At 42.6% G+C, this 14,958-nt stretch overlaps 1 protein-coding gene across 1 annotated transcript in view; it reads left to right on the forward strand.

The window, feature by feature from the left end:
• LOC149281424 (immunoglobulin-like domain-containing receptor 2) overlaps positions 1–14,958 on the forward strand; it is a 66,549-nt gene that overhangs the window by 14,660 nt on the left and 36,931 nt on the right. The window contains exons 2-3 of the mRNA XM_089499284.1: positions 1,795–2,112; positions 3,743–3,862. Of these exons, the coding sequence (XP_089355410.1) occupies positions 1,795–2,112; positions 3,743–3,862 (438 nt within the window). The remainder of the gene's footprint in view (positions 1–1,794; positions 2,113–3,742; positions 3,863–14,958) is intronic.

A 14,958-nucleotide genomic window follows, 5' to 3' on the forward strand; every position in this document is an offset into this window, starting at 1 on the left:
AGTATACCAGGTCAGAATGGCTACAATGTAACCCATGCGTTCCCTCTTTAATTCCCAAATTAAAATGATTTAAAATGATCCCACATCAAAACCATGTCCTTGACGATCAAAATCCTCCCCCTATGTCCTGATCCACCGACGCCATTGTGGGATTGAAAATATCCACTGGGAAGAACTGGGGAACTCCGGAGTACTTCTGTCTTTTTTTAACTTGTTCTTTGCCCGTCTCAGCGATACCAACTTCTCTGATGACCCACGCTTTGTTTTCGGTGTCCCGCATCTCCAAAATGTCAACAAATTCCAACAAAACGAACCATGACAGTGCGCACGTTGTGTGTCGGGTTAATAAGAGCGTGATAATGGACGATGGAGCCGCTCTCTGAAGTGTTAGGAGATAAGTATTCCGACTACTAAGACCAGAAAGTGTATCGAGGCCGGAATGTCTTATCGTAGAGAAAGTTCTCCACCGCGTCCCACCTTGCAATATCCTTCCTAATGCCTTAGAATTAGATGGACGGTGCGGAGCTGTTTGATGACAGGCGCGCTTTAACCCCCGCTATTCATTTTTTTTTTTTTTTTAAGGAATAAAACCGGTTTCTGCTTTTAAAGCAATTATGTTGTCCCGTGCCTCTATGCGGAAAGTCATGATGTCCCTTTTTTTATGTAAGAAGGTCGACACCGGGTGCTATTACGCTGCTTTTCCTGATTAGTCTGACACGGACGCGCACCTATTCTGTAATTGAAATGAAAAGCTCTCCTCTGGCAGAGTCCTGAAATAATTGTCATAATTAACCGGAAAAAAAATTTGAGGCAGGAACTCAGATAAAAACAAGCAATAATGAAGCGCTTTTGTAAAGAACAACATTCATATTATATTAACCTCAGGCTGCCAAAAGACTTTGGCAGGAAACACAATTTTATCCAAATTAATTTTCAGTAACAAAAATTAAAAAAAAAATCAGTAGCTTTCAATTATTTTTTTTTTTTAACAGTTATAAAATCTTCACATTGTGTTGCCTAAAAAAATGTTTTCTTAGATATAAAGCTGTGTAGAATTTAATGTATTTTCATATTAAACAAATATATTTAAAGAAAGTTTAGGCCCCTAAATCATGATGTTTCTTTTTTTTTTTTTTTTTAAATCTTTTTAATTCTTATAGAAATACATTTTTCATGGACCGCTTTTGGGAGGGGTTAGTGGGTGGGGCTTTGCGATTTCGACCTATTAATGCAAGTGATAGTTACGGCTGATTGGTGTATAAGTGAAGCTTTAAGTGGTAAGAAATAAATGTGTAAGATGAATGTATGACGCTGTTAACGGCCTGTCACAAAGGTTGTATTATAGTCCTTCCCTAATGGTGGCAGCCAACTGGTTCTAGTAACAGACTGGGTAAAATCACCTGTGTAAAAGTAGGGATTCAGCTGTGATATAGGAATGAAAAACGCACCTATTGGGCTCAAACAAACAATAATTGGAGTCGGCTCGAGACCCTGAAAATCTGCCCCCAAAGGCAGGGGGCAAACCTAGATGATTCCAAGATATGAAGATCTCTTTTTGTTCCTTAGCTGTGTACTAAATAAGAGAGAGAATGTTCTACTCATAGGCTTCCTACGACAATCTAGGAGCTGGGGTGTGTGTCCTGAAACATGAATTTAGATACCCGCTCGACCAGGGAGCTGGGGAATCTGGTGCACCCACGTTATATGTATTAATAAATAGATTTCCTGCTGCTACTGTATCAATGTTGACTCTATTCAGCTTCCTGACCCAACGCTGCGTTCTTCTCTTCACAGCTATCATTGACGGGGTGCAAGTAACAATGCCTGAGCACAAGAAGTCCATTATACTCTTCCAGTCGGCGTTACTTCGTTGCCACTACTCCACGTCCTCCACCCAGCCAGCCATGATCCAATGGAAGTACAAATCTTTCTGCCAGGACCGCACCGAGGAAGCTTTGGGGATGGGGAAAGCGGCAAACAAGGCAAACATAGGCAGCTCCTACCTGGACTGTGCCGACGGAAGCAGGACTGTCCGAATTGTGGCATCCAAGCAAGGGAATTCAATGACATTGGGGGACTTCTACAAGGGCAGGGATGTCTCCATCGTCCAAGGTAAAGTATCATTGTTATGAGTTTTGTTTGTTTTTTTTTGCTTCAGTGATACATATACAACTATATATCCTATGCTTTTAATCCTGGTTCCCCATCTTATTGCCTGCTCTAGGGTTAGCAAATATTCTATTTAATTGTGATAAATTGGGGGAAAAAAGGACATTGCATGAGATAAAAATCACGAGCGAACCTGTAGAAAGTTTCAATAAAAGAATTTAGTTATGCTAAAAGTTATTATGTATCCTCAACAGATCATTATATATTTTCTGTGTTCTGCTAAAGTCGACATCATAAGTATAAGTTGAGTTGTTGTCTTGTTTAACTCATCTTTTAACTTGCTTGCCTTCAGTTGCAACTACTTAATCTCCCTGAACACATGTAGATAATGAAATGTTTTAAATTATATATTTTTTTAAAACATAACATCACATGTAATAAATATAAACGTAAGATCTGTTGATACGGGGCCAACAAGTTCTCGTGCCACCAAATATTATCATCCTGTATTACGTTTTATGTTTATTTTATTCTACAATTACCTTAATTTGATTTATGTTTACAAGGCTGGTTTGGCTTTATTATTATTTTTATACTTTCCGCTTATGGTTTACAATTCCATTAATCAACTCTCTTTCATTCAGAACAGAACATTTACAGTCTTTTTGTTTTTTTTAAACTGTTTTGTCATGCCCTTGAAAGTAGGAGTAATGGGTTGTCATACAAAATAGCTTTTGGGTAACCACATGCCCCAAGTTAGCCTGGATTGCCCCACTGGGTGCCACTCATTGGGGGGGCACACTGGCACACAGAGGTCTCCCGAATATTCCATCTCTCATCTCCTTACCTTCTCCACTGACTGCTTCGCTGTCCCTGCCTTTTTTCTTGCAGCTCTGCTTCTTCTCTTATCTCTTTTTGTTTTTCTGTCTTCTTTCTTCCGCTTCTCCTTGTGTCTTCTTTCTTCGTCCGCTTCTCTGTGAACCACCCTCCCGGAGCACTTCCGCAAGGAGGTGGGGCCTCTGGGCACACCCTCTTCTTGTATTGTGGAACGGGGAGAGGATGTCCCTATGGCCCCACCCTTTTGTGAAAGTGCTCTGAAAGACCAGAAAAAACACTATAAATGGTGGCTGGTGATACTGGGCCTTTAGTCTCTACTGAGACTTTACAGAGCTATGGAAATACACTGTTTTATTCACTATAAGAGAAATTTGCATACATACCCTTATAAATTGCTTATTTTTTTCAAACTTTATTACACAATTTGTTATATTTTTTTAACCCTGTTTGGAGGAATTATTGTCTTTATGTATTGGACTGGTTGCTGCAAAACGTTGGGAGAGTATATAAATTTATTTTGATAATAATACTTTCCACCCATGGTGGTATTATTCGCCCTACAGTCGCCACCAGCGCTGGTATCAGGAACTTCTAGTAAGCTCGGCTTGCAAATAAAATAAAGATAGGCATGAATTATATTTTCCCAATATCCTAACATATCTCAGATCCATTTTCTTCATACCTTAGTGAATTTAACCCATTGAGGAGTGATTGAATAAGTGATATATTTTGAGGGTCCGTGTAGGAATTCGGACCCGCGTTCTTTTATCTCATGCTTTCTCCTGGTGGCTTTCAGATGCCGACCTGCAGATAGGAACCGTACACTGGGGAGACAGTGGCCTCTATTACTGTCTCGTGGTTACGTCAGATGATGTGGAAGGGAAGAATGAAGATCGTGTGGAACTACTTGTGATGGGTGAGTACAAATATCATTGTTTCACAGCAAGGCGTTGAATAACTATGTAACGGTACTTATCTTATAGGGAATTCCAGCCGAATTTAACTGAGCTGCGTCCCTGTGGACAATTAAATGGTGTGTAAATTGGGTTGAACCATGTGCATTTAGCAACTAAATTCTCTTCTAAGCTCCTGCTTCTTCCATTACCTACAGCTAGAGGTCTTGCTTGCAGAGATAAATAACAGGTAAACCACAGAAGTCAGACTTAAAATTAGGGTATCTTTAAGCGTTATCTTCGGATATATCACCTTTAAGGCACATACTTTGTGTTCATGTTTCAGGGCAAGTGAAATTGTTGTTTAGTGGTCCAGCACTACAGTCAGTGCTGACTTTCTGTTTAGTTAGTACTCCAGAGTTAGATCGAATACCCCATTCTCCTTTCTTTTGAGTGATGATTTGGCTAAATGTGCATATTGTGGGAACATTCGGCCTTTTAATTTTGAATATGGTCACTAGCAATCAACAGTTCCTGCAGTGCACCCCATAACCATCATTGCGTTCGGGTCAGGAGTCCCTCAAACTCATCAGAGGAGACAGAATCAAGCCAGCAGATCCATGTTGCATAGATGTGAACCAGTTCTTCCGAAACTCTGACCTCCTCTACTTTCTCCTGTGCCAAAGCCACATATGGCTGCGCAGAGGCGTCCAGAGTTCATGGGGTGGCTGGTATACTCACTCCATCACTCAACAAGTGGGCTTCCCTATAGTATTTCAGCAGGTCTGGGTGCGCCAATCTACCCTTGACCCATGGACAAGTAAGCAGTGAGAATTTGAGTCATGGGCTCCTCTCTCAGGATCATAGTTTTTAATGACTGGGGAAACAATACCCTGGGGTATGGGGATCGAAAACTGTCTGGAACAAGTACAGAGCTCTCGGCAAGACGTGAACTTTAATTACTGGACCGTTATATATCCATGGCAAATACGAACTTTGTCCAGTCTGCCCGTTTCTCCTGCTGTAAAGACTCAAACCTTAATCAGTCGTTGGTCTCGTCTTAGATTCAGGAGCCGTATGCCTATCCCACGCATGTTTAAATCCCCACCACTTCTACTGGGAGGCTGTTCTACTTATCTACCTCCCTCTGTAAAATAAAGAGTCTCTACGTTGATTAGGATAAAGTCAGGGTAAAAACCGGTGTCCCTAAGATGTGTTGTTTCTTGATGTAGGAGTTTTCAGTATGTTGTTGGTGTATTATGTGTAGGTGTGTGTAGGCAGAGTGGGTAATTGCCATCATTTTCCTATTAGGTGCTTCACCAGCCTGCCCCCCACCTGGAATGTGCCGCTTTATTTCTGAAGGAAATCCCCTTTTATCCACCTGTCCTGTTTTTATAGGGTCTGGGAAGCAGACACCGAGATTGCGGAGCAAACGTAAAATAAAATAAAATGAGAGAAATTGGTAACATTTTCTCCTAGAGCTTGCGAGTACCGAACATGAAGGTTGAGGCGGGTGACGATCTGGGTGAATTATCACCGGTAACACACTGTTGTTCATTTGGTCTTTAATTAATAAGACAGAGAAAACAGGTGTTGCGCGGTGACATTTTCACTTCCTTCATTTAAATTTGCAACCTGTTCTCCGGAAAGCCGGTTAACTTAAATAGTAGAAAGGTACCGTCGTCTGCTTAGGGGCGACACTCAAAGGCGAAGGAACTAATGAGATTGTCAAGCCGAGTGTATATTTAGATGAGACGAGTGGTCTCCGGATGGGGTCCCGGGGTGCAGATACGCAGCTTGGCAGAGAAATGGCAGACATGTCTCCGACGGAGGGGGCCGGGTAATGTATTCTTACTGATTTTGTTTGTTTTTTGGCTCAGCAAGCAATCTGCAAGACAAATGCCTGCCTTACAAACAAACAGACAGACGCGTCGTCTGCGAAGGTCACTGCATTCTCAGCTAGGTACGAAATAATATAGTAATAAAATAATCTACGTTCACCAAGGTGCCGGTCACAAACCGTAAGCGAGGGCCATGGAAGCAAAGTGTAGATATCCAATAAAAGGTTCCATAACTCCCCTGCTTGTCTCCCATTGGCTGGACGGTGTTTTCATTTGGAATGTTGACAGATTGATACATAAAACCAAAAAAACTATATAGGGATATTCCTGAGCCCGTCTGCCATGGGAGACCCCAATCCTGCATTACTGGGATCAGATTGTCCTGGTGGGCAGATGGGCTCCCCAGTGCTACGCTGCTCCATGGGCCAGTTGGGGACCCCCAGCCTGACACCCCCCTAATGCCTTATATAGGTATATATAGGCCATCACCTTTCTATGCCTCATTCATATATACTGTATGTATGTATATATATATACTGCCTATTATTTAAATGGTTTTTACACTATTAACCCCTTAATGACAAAGCCCGTACATGTACATGCTCAAAATGCATTGTTTTCAATGGGTTTTGGGACCCCCCATTGTCCTTAAGGAGTTAAAGTGGTATATTTTTTCACTTGAGGAGCTGTTTTCACACAACACCTTTATAATAGCACCTGCTTTGTAAAAAGAAAGTCAAAAGTGCCCTTTAAGCCACGGATTTTAAATAAACTTGAGACGTCTCGATCCCCCCCGCTTTTCATGTAACCTTCCAGCAAATCTCTGTAACGTGTCACAAACAGACAAAAAAAAAAATCCAAGCGGAAAATGCATCGTTTTAAAGAACATCGTTCCAAGTGTAAACTGTTGGCGCTATATAAATAAAGGATAATAATAATAATAATAACTTGTTGGGATTTTGTCGCTTGATCTATCCCTCGGTGACTCACAGGAGGCGTCGTATTTTTCTTGTAATAACTTCCCATGAGAAATGGTTCAGCCTGACGCAGTTTTTAAAATACAAAAATAGCTATATCGACGCTTTTCTATGCTAATCGCAAGCTCATGGTGGGCTGGTAATGCTGGTGAATGCGGGAACACATTCTTACGCCTGTACCTACATCACATTTAATTGTATAGCGCCGACAGGTTCCGTAGCGCTGTCACAATGAGAGGTAGTGAGAATAAATGGCAGTTTATAATGACATTAACCGCTTAAGGACCCTAAACCTATTGAAAACAATGCATTTTGAGCCCGTACATGTACGGGCTTTGTCATTAAGGGGTTAAACACTGTAACACACACACACCGGTGCAGAAGGAGAAGAGAGATGGTAGGAAGGGACTGCTGGGACAGGATGAGTTGATTGAAGCACGGATGATATGTAGAGGTCATTGATCTTTATGTGATAAATTAATCATAGTTTTCTTTTCCAATTTATTATTAAATTGACCTATTTTCTGCAGCTGCCACATGTCATGTTTTCAATTGCTGCCGTAAGATATTTATGATAATAAGTTGATAGAGGACATGCGCAGCGAGTAGCCTCTAGCAGTAGATGTGAGAAGTGCTTTGCTGGGATACTTAAAAAGACATTCCAGTACCCTGATTGGATATTAAACAAAGAACATGCATTCGATAAAGATAAGGTGAAAAAAAAAAACTTATCTTGAGGAGAAGCTGCAGCTCCAGAGCGGCAGAGGAGTACCTTCTCCTTGGTTTGAGGTTCCATGCCACTGATTGGCTGCTGCCATGGAAATCAATAGGAGCACGTTATGTGCATGCTAACGATAGGTGTCATTAGACCCCACCCCTTCCAGTCAGCACTCTTCTGCCGGGGCTTCTATGACAGAGCGCCGGGCGTCACAAGACCTTCCGGTGCTCAGTCATAGAAGCCCCGGCGGAAGTGCCAGCAGCAGTGGAAGTTGTCTGCACGCATCTCCACCAGCTGCCCCACTAGACACCAAGGAATCAGAAGCATATCTGGGAGCTAAGTGGTATATAAGGGGGTATAAGGCATATCTGGGGGCAGATGTGCATAACTGGGGGGCAGGTTGGCAAATAAAAGGAAATAAATTACATATTTTTTATTATTGGTGTATCCCATCTGAAATCCCTGCTTGAATACAGGTGACTCAATTCAGGATATCTTTACCTCCTGACAACTCATGGTTTTCATACGGACCGTTAAGAGAACCGTTTGGTTGCCACCATTAAAAAATAAAAGTTGCAAAAAGTGTTTTCTGATGCTTCCCTCTAAAACAGGAATAGACAAGACCCCCCCCCCCTCCCAGCACCCTGTTGTGACTTTATGTACTCCGGGCCCAAACCTTAAAGACCCGTAGTTAGTCAACACTTCCATCACACATGGGGGTAAATACTGGGTAAATACCGCGAACAAATATGGTCATGTGACCTAATAGAGAAATAAAATGTATTACAGCTTGTTTTTGAAAAGGAACGAGCTAACCGCACGGCGAGAGATAACAGCGGAATGACGGAGGGGAGAAAAAACTAAATAAACCCAGAGAAAATGAGGAAAAAAAGCCCAATTCAGCTGTGCTTCCATGATAAGAATACTTATCTTTTCTGCTCGCCTTGCATAGTAGTGATTGCAACCCGGATCCTCCTTACCCGTTTCTGTAATTTAAATTATTATGTTATGTTATATGCTACTTCTGTCTTGTTTACCCATTGTACAGCGCTACGGTATATGATGGCGCTAATAATAATAATAGTGATATGTATTAACTGGTTCTTTCCAGGGATTCCGAGGTATTTTCATTCTTAAAGGGAAATAAACCCTTTAGAGACGATCTTTACCGAACGTGGCATGAAAGAAATATTAAGGGCCCCGGGAACCGGCCTACCCTAATGTCACAACGTCGCACTTCTGCCAAGGTGAACCTTTCTCCCTAAAATAAAAAAAACCCACCCCTGCTCTCCACACCCACATCGAATGATTTTCTTGGGTTTTGTGTAGTTATCTGACGCAAAGGTCAGGACTCGCATCACCTCGTACTAAGAAAAAAAAAAAAAATAGCGTTCTGGCAGAGAAAATGGTAAATTACCATACGCGGCCATCTCATCAGGAACCCAGCGCGGCGTGCGTCTGAATAGAATTTTAATAAGAGGATCGAATCATTACGTCAATAGGACGAGGCAGCTGCTCGGGAGGAGTTAACCCTTTCACGGGGCGAGATGGATGAGCCAGCGCCTGCCGAAAGCCAGGCACCCTCGCCCTCTGGCACTCAATGGGTCTTGGAACGAGCGCCTTTCGTCACAGCGGGTTCTTGTAACCCAATCTGATTCCCCCCCCACCTCCTTATCATCGCAAAGCAATTGGAGCTCTTTAAATGATTAGACCAGCACTTGGGAAATAAATCCCCGCACAATCGCCATCCCGTCCTTCTCGATTTTATTAACGTTGTATCAAAATATGTCATCGCCGCCCTGAATGCCGATGCCATGTCTGCCGTAGACAAATCATTTCAAGGGTAAACAAAAACTGCCTCATCCTCCCCCTCCCCTCCTTTTAGACAGATCCAAACGAGTTCTCTAGGTGCCGGTAAAACGGAAAAGGTACTGTAAAGAGGGGTTGTCATAGCAACCTTTTTTCCTGCTATTTTTGTCAGTTTTCTTAACTACTAAAAAAAAAAAAAAACACGTTTCCATAATGTGGTAAAAACGTGGGGTTTAAAATGACGACTTGCGAAGAATTGGTGACAGCCGTCGGAAGGTCAATATGTAAAGGACAGTGCGCTTCATCAATAGAAGAGACTTTGCTAACGTGAATCGAATGCCTTAATAAAATAAAGGTTTCGGGATATAATAAAAGCCCTCAGGGTTGCTTTGGGGTGAAAGGCTACGCTTTGCTGGATTATAGAGTTCTGAAGGACCTGCAGTGCTCCAAGCTGCGTAGACTCTACTCAATAATCTGTGGACCGTTGGTGGTCCATGCAGGCCCGGTCTTCTCTGTTTCAAACTGAACATTGTCTTCGATCAGATCATGCCTTCATTTTCTGCCATACTTTGCCGGCGGTAGGACTTTAGTTACCGAGACTTACCCAAGTGACCCCATGTAAGCCAGGTAGGCTCCAAGCTCAGTCTGAGCACTTGTATTGAAGCAAGTATACATTATACAGGCCTCCTGGTCTTCTGGTCTAGTGCCTTATCCCTGTTCCTTTCACCACTCTGCTCATTCTCTTAATTTTATTGCCCACCTCACTTAACCTCACCTAGTATGGAATAACTTTTCTCCAGCCACTTGGGGGGGGGGGGGCAGAAAAAATGTAAATATTGTAAATGACCTCCTCTGTAATTCCATGCATATTTTAGATAAGCGATGAGCGTTGGCGAGTATTACAATCTCTCAGTAACTCATTTAAACTCTTAGGCTCCTCACAAATTATAATCTGCCACGTCCCAGCCTGCGTTGCTTCCATTGTTGTAATGGAGGGGGTCTTTTGATAGGGGCAAATAGCCCCCCCGCATAAAAGACCAACAGAGAAGGCATGTGGCTGCTGATCATGATGGATTTCAAAGCTGGACGGTAACGTTCTAACCTAACGGGATGTAACATTTAATGATACAAAGTGATCTGCTGCATACAAACAGCTCAACGATACCCCATTTTGCGTTAGAAATTTGTTATCCTGTCAACGTCATTTAAATGGAAATCCCGCTCTGTGAAAGAACAAACACTGCACAAGAAATATTAAATCATTTATGAAATTACCAAATCTCCCTGGTGTGAGCGTTAAAGAGTCTCATTAATACATATTATGGAGAATCTGTCTTTATTTCTTTCATGTTCTACTAAATTATGCTGGTGACATGTACTTAATAACAGCGTGAGTTCCGCTGTATTTGTTCACATATCTTCCAGGGACTTGCGTACTCTGGGAAGTCCCGGGGAAAGACAAGTACTTTAAACCCAGCGCCAGATACTGTATTGTAGGTGAGCATTGAAAGAAAATGTTTTTGTTTTTTCTCTCTAATTTTTTCCAATAAACTACTATTGTTGTCAGTCACATGATATATTTGGTGACTTTTTCTGCTCAAACACCACACTGAGCTGATGCTTTATGGCCATGCTAATGAAGTCCGTTCCTCGATATGCCACTCTGCCCCCTAGATATGCCTTATGCCCCCCTGATATACCACTTTGCCCCCCTGATATGCCACTCTGCCCCCCCGATATGTCACTCTGCCCCCCCGTAGTCTTACCAATGCCTCCCCAGATTTGTCCCCCTGGTGTCTAGTGGAGGCAGCCGGTGAACATCTGCATGATGCGTGTAGACAACCTCCGCTGCTACCCGGCACTTCCGCCTGGGCTTCTGTGGTGGCGCACCATAAGGTCATGTCACGCCGGCACTCTGTCATAGAAGCCCCAGGCAGAAGTGCCGGGCAGCAACGGAGGTTGTCTGCATGCATCACGCAGACGTCCACCAGCTGCCAGAGAGGAGGATTCAGGTCCCCTGCAGCGCTGTGGGGATCTCGATCTTAGTCTTATAGTCAGACCTCTATTTGACCTCTAATATAAGACGAGGCGTAACAAATCTCCATGGCCCTGCTGCTTTTAGATTTAGGGTGAGTTGTAATACAATAACAGTTTGCAGTGACAGTTGGCCCTTCCCTGATTGATGAGGGTGGATATGATCGGGGGTCTCTTACATCTCTATCCCCTTTTAAACATTGATTTATGAATCTTTTGGTTCTCTATAGACCTGGAGATTATGTTATTAATCAAACCTGCTTCTACACATCCTGAGATAGACAGGTAAATTAATTATACATAATCTGTTCAGCAGTCAAAAATCGTATTGCTGCCTCCTGGAGGAGATAGAGTTGAGCACGGCAAAAAGATTCATGCCGCATTGCTGTCTGCCTTAAAGGGGAACTGTCATTTAAAAAAAACAAAGAAGGTATAAAGACTTTACTTTTATTACAGAAACGGGAACTATCTATATGATAGATTTAAATATTCAGTTAAATCCCAAACGGGTGAAGTCAATTTATAATACGGCACAAATTAATCTACCCGTCTGCATGGTTATTACACATAGAAACATAGAATCTGCCGGCAGATCAGACCATTTTCACTGATGCAAACCTTAACCAGTCGTTGGTTTCGTCTTAGATGCAGGAGCCATATGCCTATCCCATGCATGTTTAATACCCTCACTGTATTCCCCTCTACCACCTCAACTGGGAGGCTGTTCCACTTACCTACTACCCTCTTACACCTGTTATAATACACAACAGGCAATTATATTTAGCTCCATTGTACCACAGGTCAATGATTTTTGTAAGCAAACGTGGAAATGCCCCATACGAAACGGCCCAGGGGTCTCCAACTACCGTATAGATGCTGTAAGGGGGAAGAGCTGGGTCAGAAGGTCTTGGTGATGCACGAGTGGGCAAATGGGTACAACCTTGTAGGAAATGGATGATGCCAGTTACCTGCCCTCCCATCCAGAGATGCCTAGTGCATACCTGCCAACAGTCCAGAATTTCTGGGTTCTGTCCAATCAAATTCCGGTCTGTCCCGGGATAAAAATACTGTGCACAGGCAACATTGTGTTTTAACTTAGTATGTCTAAGACACACACAATCTACGCGCTTCTAAATGAACTCCAAACTACCCAGTATCCCCCTTTGTCCTGTGGCCAGAGGAGCAGCGCAGCTTAGCGGAGCAGGCCTTGACAGAGCTAGGAGGAGGGCTGGTGTTATGCCTCTAGTTTTGGGGTTGGTTGCAGGGTTTAGTAGGTGGGGCTTATCGGGTGCTATAAATGGGCGGACATTTTAGATAACGGTCACTTTTAATTTGAGCCACTTACCTGCTTTTGTCCCACCCTCCCTCCCTATATTTTTGTTTTTCTTCTGGCTTCGCTTTGTCACAGCGGAGGTGCCGGTTTGGTTAGGCGGGGTATAATTGGGATGTTTCGGTTAATTTGGGTTGATTGGTTGGTGGTGTTGGTTGGTATGGTAGGTTTCGAGCTGGTCTGTGGCTCAGAACCTGGGGGTGTAGGGGTGTCACGGTATGCCCCTACTGTTGGTTTGGTAAGGTATTGTACCTTAAAGGTATGGTGATGTTTATTGTTAGATCTGTTATCTTGGGGGTCATTGTCTATGTGTTTTGACAGGTGGGAATGTGTAAGGGGTTTTCATTGTTATCTTGTTTGGACAATGACTTATTGTTATGTTTTGGTATGTTTATATCATATATATATATATTATATTTAATTCTGTGGTTATAATAAAGCTGTGGACAATATTTTTTCCAACATATATGGTGTGGTCTCAATTATTTGGTCTATGTTTGGGGGGTTTTTATCGGTTCCTTTAGCCCTAACTGGACGATGCGCCTGTCATGGAGTAGATACAAAGTTTGTAGGTATAACGATAATATTCTAAGCCACAAAAGACTAATTTGTCCATTATTTCAGCGCTTAGCTAGGCTTGAAGATTACAAAAAAAAAAAGCTAAATGTATATAAAACATCTTCAAGGAGCTGGGCATGTGATGCCTGCGCAGGCAATATTTGTGCCGGTCTATAAATTTGGGAACTGTTCAAACTAATTATACTGCCCGGGAATCAAAGTTCTCAGCAATCATCAACAACCAAACAACGTGTACAGAAAAATCAAAGTTGTAATCTCTGTAGGTGTCTTGATTTGTGGAATATAAATATTTATGGTTGATTATTGAACCATCTGCGTGTTCCCGCCAAGGTCGGGGTACCGAAGCAGAACTTGGATGTCCAGCATATATAATAAATATTAAATGTCTTTTTGCACCAGCCTGTAAACAGATTTATATTTAAATGTTTATAAAAATGATATTCATTGCTACTCTTTTTTTTATAATAATTGTTATCCAGGGCCACGTTTAATATTGATTGACCCTGAGCAAGCGTTCCCTGGCATACAATCACGCCCTTCACTCCAACACCAAAGAAAAAACCCACAAAAAAAACCTCCAAAAGTACTTGTTACACTTCCTCTGCAGATTAGGAGGAGACTGTCAGAGTAAGTGTGGTCTTCTCTCCTTCTGACCCTGACGTGAGATGTCGTCACGCCCCACGAGCAGGGCAGGAAAGAATACTATGCTGATGGTGAGGGTCTGGCGAGTGACCGGCTTTAGGTGTTCAGGTACCCTGTGTGGGCCACTCCAGAGCCCCTTTTGCCCCCTTCTTCACAGTGCCATTCCTTTCTTTGTAGTTCAGGTATAGATCAAATAACATACAGAAACACAGCTTTGGAGCTATTGATCAATTGATTAACACACAAACCCAGCCTTACAGTTATAGATCAACTGTTAATCACATACAAACTCAGCATTGAAGGTATAGATCAAATAAATAATGCATGGAAGCCCTAAATCATAGATCACGGGTCGCACACCCCAAAGGCCAGCCCTGGCACCCAGATTGCATCCACAGGACCTGCCCAGCACGCAGATAGGCCTTGCCATCTTTGCCACCAAACAGCCTGTCGATGCCTTAAAACAGCCTCCCTGTGTCATCTTTGCCCCCAAACAGCCTCCCTGTGCCATCTTTGCCTCCAAATAGCCTGCCTGTGCAATGTTTGCACGGACATAAGCAGTGGACTCTTGTGGAAGTGGTTGCAGGGGTTGCCCTGGCCCCTAGAGTGGTGAGCCCAGTCACAGTTGCGTCTCCTGCAACCATGGTTGTTGCGGGCTCACCGAGCAGCTGCCTCTTTTGCTCTATGTTATTCAGTCTTCCTAAAAAACCTTGTCTAATAATCGAGCAAATACAGTAATAGTGATTTCTATTCTGCTTATTCCTGAAGAGCCTGGGCTCTGTAGTAAAACAGCGATACCTTCCAATAGCTGATCAGCAGGTTCTTCCGTTCTCTTTTATGAGGATTTTGTTGGTTACGATGTTTAGAGCAGCTGGACCTGGCTTGCAGCGTATAATCTACATCCATGTAGAGTCCATAACTCACCAGGATTTGTCATTTGTAAAAATTAACCTAGTTTTCACACAAATTAAGTGAGAAATATGTGTAACAAATGGGTGAAGAACAAAGAAGTAATGAAAGGAGGTCAGAAAGGACCTAAATATTAGGTTTTAATAGAGAAAAAAATGAAGACACATTGCTTGGGGCTGGGGTGGGAGAAAGTCTTCTTCCATATAAAAACCATGTAAAGCAGGCATTTCCATCACACTATATCATATTTTGCCTTTATTATTTCTTTAAAGGAACAGTC

The sequence above is a fragment of the Sceloporus occidentalis genome, unplaced genomic scaffold (assembly GCF_023333645.1).
Source record: "Sceloporus occidentalis isolate IW3139 unplaced genomic scaffold, rSceOcc1.0.p SCAF_132, whole genome shotgun sequence".
Classification (NCBI taxonomy): domain Eukaryota; kingdom Metazoa; phylum Chordata; class Lepidosauria; order Squamata; family Phrynosomatidae; genus Sceloporus; species Sceloporus occidentalis.